The sequence below is a fragment of the Melitaea cinxia genome, chromosome 8, assembly GCF_905220565.1.
Source record: "Melitaea cinxia chromosome 8, ilMelCinx1.1, whole genome shotgun sequence".
NCBI lineage: Eukaryota > Metazoa > Arthropoda > Insecta > Lepidoptera > Nymphalidae > Melitaea > Melitaea cinxia.
Genome location: NC_059401.1, coordinates 10,358,217 through 10,362,699, shown reverse-complemented (window position 1 = coordinate 10,362,699; position 4,483 = coordinate 10,358,217). Strand labels below are relative to the sequence as shown.

The following is a 4,483-nucleotide window of genomic DNA, read 5'->3' as shown; positions in this document are numbered from 1 at the left end:
TAACCGACTTCCAAAAAAGGAGGAGGTTCTCAATTCGAATGTATATATATATATATATATATATTTTTAATGTATGTTACATCAGAACTTTTGACCAGGTGGACCGATTTCGTCAAATTTTGTTTTAATCGAAAGGTGGTGTGTGTCAATTGGTCCCATTTAAATTTATTTGAGATCTAACGACTACTTTTCGAGTTATATCTCGACACCAGCAATTTATACTAAGCTAACTCTTAAAAGTGAACTTTACAATAGAAGCTTGTAAAAGGAAAAAACGTGATACCTTTTATATTAATTAAGAAACATTTTTGAAATTTGGTATCTTTAATAGTTAATTTATTCATTGCAATTTCACATTTTTTTTTTTATTACATATAAAAACACATTTTATCAAGTTCGCATTAAAAAAACACAGTTATCGAAAAGTTGAATTGGCGTAGTATAAATTGTTGGTGTCGATCTAATAATGCGTTTTTACTTGACGCTTTTTTCGTCGACCTACGTTGTATTATACCACATAACTTTCTACTAGATGTACCGATTTTGATAATTCTTTTTTTGTTGGAAAGAAGATATCCCTAGTTTGGTACCATGATAAGGAAACTAGGATCTGATGATGAGATCTCAGAGAAATCGAGGGAGACTCTCGAAAATCCGCAATAACTTTTTACTGGGTGTACCGATTTTGATAATTTTTGATTTATTCGAAAGCTGATGTTTATCATGTGGTTACATATAAAGTTTATCGAGATCTGATTACCACTTTTTGAGTAATCTTTGATAACGCGTAGTTACTTGACTATTTTTTCGTTGATCTACGTTGTTTTACTTGTCGATGTAATTGAAGTCGGTTTTTTTTTCGTTTGCGAGCAAACACAATTTTATGTTTGTGTCTTTTAAGGGTGTGCAATAAAGAATATTATTATTATATTTCTGTATGTTTTCTGTTTCTCTATTCTGTTATTAGAAACTTATTTTACTACTCAGATTTATGTTGATGCAAATTTTTGAGAACGATTAAATCGTTACCCCTTTTACAAAAGGAAGAAATGAAAGATTTTATTAGTTTGAGGTATTGGTATATTGTCATTTGTAGCTAAAGGGATCACCACCAGCCGGAGCCGCCACCTCCACCGCTGGACCAGCCGCTGCTACCGCCACCCAGTTTCCAGCCACCGCCTCCACCACCGCTGGACCAGCCGGAGCTACCACCGCCAAGTTTCCAGCCACCGCCGCCGCCTCCGCTAGACCAGCCGCTGCTACCACCGCCCAGTTTCCAGCCACCGCCGCTGCCTCCGCTTGACCAGCCGCTGCTACCACCGTGGCCTCCTCCGAAACCGCCGCCTGCATAACAAACAAAATTAGAAGTTGGTAATACTGAACTTGTGTGTCAGTAACTAGATATGAATTATTATTAATCACAAAATAAGATATAACAAAAAGGACCTGTTTACCAGTTGTGTATAGAGTTTATCCAGCAAATAAGTTACGATTAGACTTTTACAGCAGGAAGTAGAACATTAGGACCTGTTTCACCTCAATTGATCAACAACAGCTTTTAGATTATTTTTACGAATAGAAATATCTCATAAATACGGTGGAATTCGGTGCTGGAAAAGAATAATACATAAATAGGTACTTTTATCTGTTGGATATCATCATCCGTCAAATCGACACCAACAATTTATACTACGCCAATTCAACTTTTCGATAACTGTGTTTTTTTAATGCGAACTTGATAAAATGTGTTTTTATATGTAATAAAAAAAAATGTGAAATTGCAATGAATAAATTAACTATTAAAGATACCAAATTTCAAAAATGTTTCTTAATTAATATAAAAGGTATCACGTTTTTTCCTTTTACAAGCTTCTATTGTAAAGTTCACTTTTAAGAGTTAGCTTAGTATAAATTGCTGGAGTCGAAATAGCGTTATCCACAATTGATGAAACAGGCCCTGAAGAAACGATCTCCAGATATAAACTGTTATGTGACCTTATAAGTGCCGTTAAATTATACCTGTAACGCTCGTCGTTCTGTAGGTAATGATTGCAAAATTAATTTTGTTGTGGTGCATCTAGTGAATGGATGACCCTCTTGTTTGGTCTTTTGACCTCTTGAATGGAAGGTATGGCAATGGACGACGAGATTAACGTTTTAAATTTTATTAACATTTTCCTTTCAAATGCTAGGTAGTATTTGTACATTTTCTAAGTTTTAGCACCTACATAATAATTATGTCAAAAGCTAACGTTCTACTGATTTAATTACCTCTATTTCAAGTCAACGAGAAGTAGATTATTTGATCATTAGTCCGTTCTATACTGTGACTTATGCAATAATGATGATCCTTTCTAAAATGTTAGAACTAGGTATCACTACATAGTATAAAACAAAGTCGCTTTCTCTGTCCCTGCATATGTATGTACGCTTAAATCTTTAAAACTACGCAACGGATTTTGATGCGGTTCTTTTTAATAGATAGATTGATTTAAGAGGAAGGTTTATATGTATAATAACATCCATTAAATAGTGGAGAAATACTGATATTTTTCAGTTTTCTAATGTTATGTCGTAAATAATTTTTATTTTTTCGCTTAAATTGCAAACGCAGGCTGAACCCTACGAGATTTATCAAAATAATGCACTAAGTATTGTACACATTGAAAAGGTCTACAGAAAACTCCGCGATGGTATATACCTATCTCTTATGGATATCTCACAATAACATTTTTTTGTCATTTACTTTTTACGACAAATAATGGCTAATTTTCGAAGCGATTTTAACCAATACAGTATTAATCCTTATCCACTTAAATACCTTAAATATATTTTTTATTTAATATAGATCTATATGGCCCTTTACAGCATATGATTTAAATGAATATTTTCGAAGATATTACAGATTTAAAAATCGCGGTACGTAGCGTTTGCGTCGGTTCCGGCCGGCTTTTACTCTAAGTTAACGCGTGCCGGCCACGGGCAGTAATGAATAAATCAAAATTACTGGATCGATTTTAATCATTTTTTCAGTGAATGACATAGGCTATAATTATATTTTATACCCGTGCGAAGCCGGAGCGGGTCGCTAGTTGACAGATAAAACATACCGTAACCGCCGCCGCCACCACCTCCGGTTGTAATGATTTTGATTATCTTCACTTCTGTAAATAGCAACAAAAAATAAATAAATAAGTAAAGTACAATAAAATACGGTATTATTTTTCTTTTTTTACTTCTAATGGTAAAAGTAAATGTTTCCTTAATAAGTGGGAAATTTGGTGACCGCTGTATTTGCTATCATATTAAAATAGGATAACGTCAAAAGTAAGCGATAAGGCCGCCTTTGCATACATTATTTGTTTTTGTATCTAATCGTTCTAAAATGTATCTTCTTTTTTGTGTGTGCAATAAAGTTTAATAAATAATAAATAAATAAACGTCTGACAGTAGTAATACTTACGGCCACCGCCTCCGTTGGACCAGCCACCGCCGCCGTAGCCGCCTCCGCCTCCGGACGACCAGCCGCCACCACCGCTGGACCAGCCACCGCTACCGCCACCCGATTTCCAGCCACCGCCGCCGTAGCCACCACCGCCCCCGCTAGACCAGCCGCTACCACCACCTCCGATAAAACCGGCGTGTGTGACCGCAGCTAGGGCCAGTAGACAAACGAATACCTAAAGGAAAAATGATAACATAATATGTTATTGGTAATTTCATGCTGATTTGATGTATATAGAAATTCACTTGTTGTCCTATTATCATGACCACACACTGTTCCTAATTACACTTTTACTTGAATAACTTGCCTACCTAATTAGAAAGGAAAAATATATTTTTTTATTTTGAATTAGTCAAAAGAAAAAAAGTTCTATCACCATACAATATTTTTTACTAAAAGCATTTGAAATAAATTTACAAGTGTACAAACATTTCAACACGCGTGATGAGAGACACAATGTTTGATTTATACTTTTTTTAGATGTTCTTTCTTTTATAAATGTATGACAAATGGTATTGGGGTGATAATGTACTAGTAGTTGTAGTAGGTTTACCTTCATGTTGATGCTTTGCGATATCTGTTTGATGAGGGGTCGAGTTAGTGTTATATACGCTAAGCTGACGCCCCACTCGGGGCTGCGGGAGGGCCGTGAGATGAGTTAAGAGAACGGAAGCTCTTTCGCGGCCAACAACGTGACGCAACTCATTGTCCCTGCGGTTCTGCTGAACTCATATTAGACCATCACTGTAATTATGGAAGTGCGATAAAATTACAATTAACTGAAGACATTGTATGCAATAATAAAAGCATTCTATAGAATAATAAAGACATTTGAAGAGCATTTGATTTCATTTGAATTTAGGTACATTTAAATTTTTATAAATACAAATGAATAATTTAGATATGAATTTATTGTAAGTAATACAAATTAATAATTTATATGTGAAAGTGTTATCTCATAAAAATAAATATATCCAC

The 4,483-nt window shown here is 34.8% G+C and overlaps 1 protein-coding gene across 1 annotated transcript; it reads right to left on the bottom strand.

The window, feature by feature from the left end:
• Positions 1-1,062: 1,062 nt before the first annotated feature.
• On the bottom strand, positions 1,063-4,168 carry LOC123655757 (loricrin-like). The gene is made up of 4 exons (XM_045591510.1): positions 4,059-4,168; positions 3,464-3,680; positions 3,111-3,164; positions 1,063-1,344 (listed from the first exon to the last, which is right to left on the bottom strand). The coding sequence occupies exons 1-4, from the start codon at positions 4,062-4,064 to the stop codon at positions 1,106-1,108; spliced, it is 516 nt and encodes a 171-aa protein (XP_045447466.1). The 5' UTR covers positions 4,065-4,168; the 3' UTR covers positions 1,063-1,105.
• Between the last annotated feature and the right edge of the window lie 315 nt (positions 4,169-4,483).

Excerpts from the sequence above, each read along its gene's own strand:
- LOC123655757 (XM_045591510.1), bottom strand. Across the intron at positions 3,165-3,463 it reads GTCCAACGGAGGCGGTGGCC|AAGTGAAGATAATCAAAATC; the intron begins GTAAGTATTACT and ends TGCTATTTACAG. Across the intron at positions 1,345-3,110 it reads TGGTGGCGGCGGCGGTTACG|GCGGCGGTTTCGGAGGAGGC; the intron begins GTATGTTTTATC and ends TTTGTTATGCAG.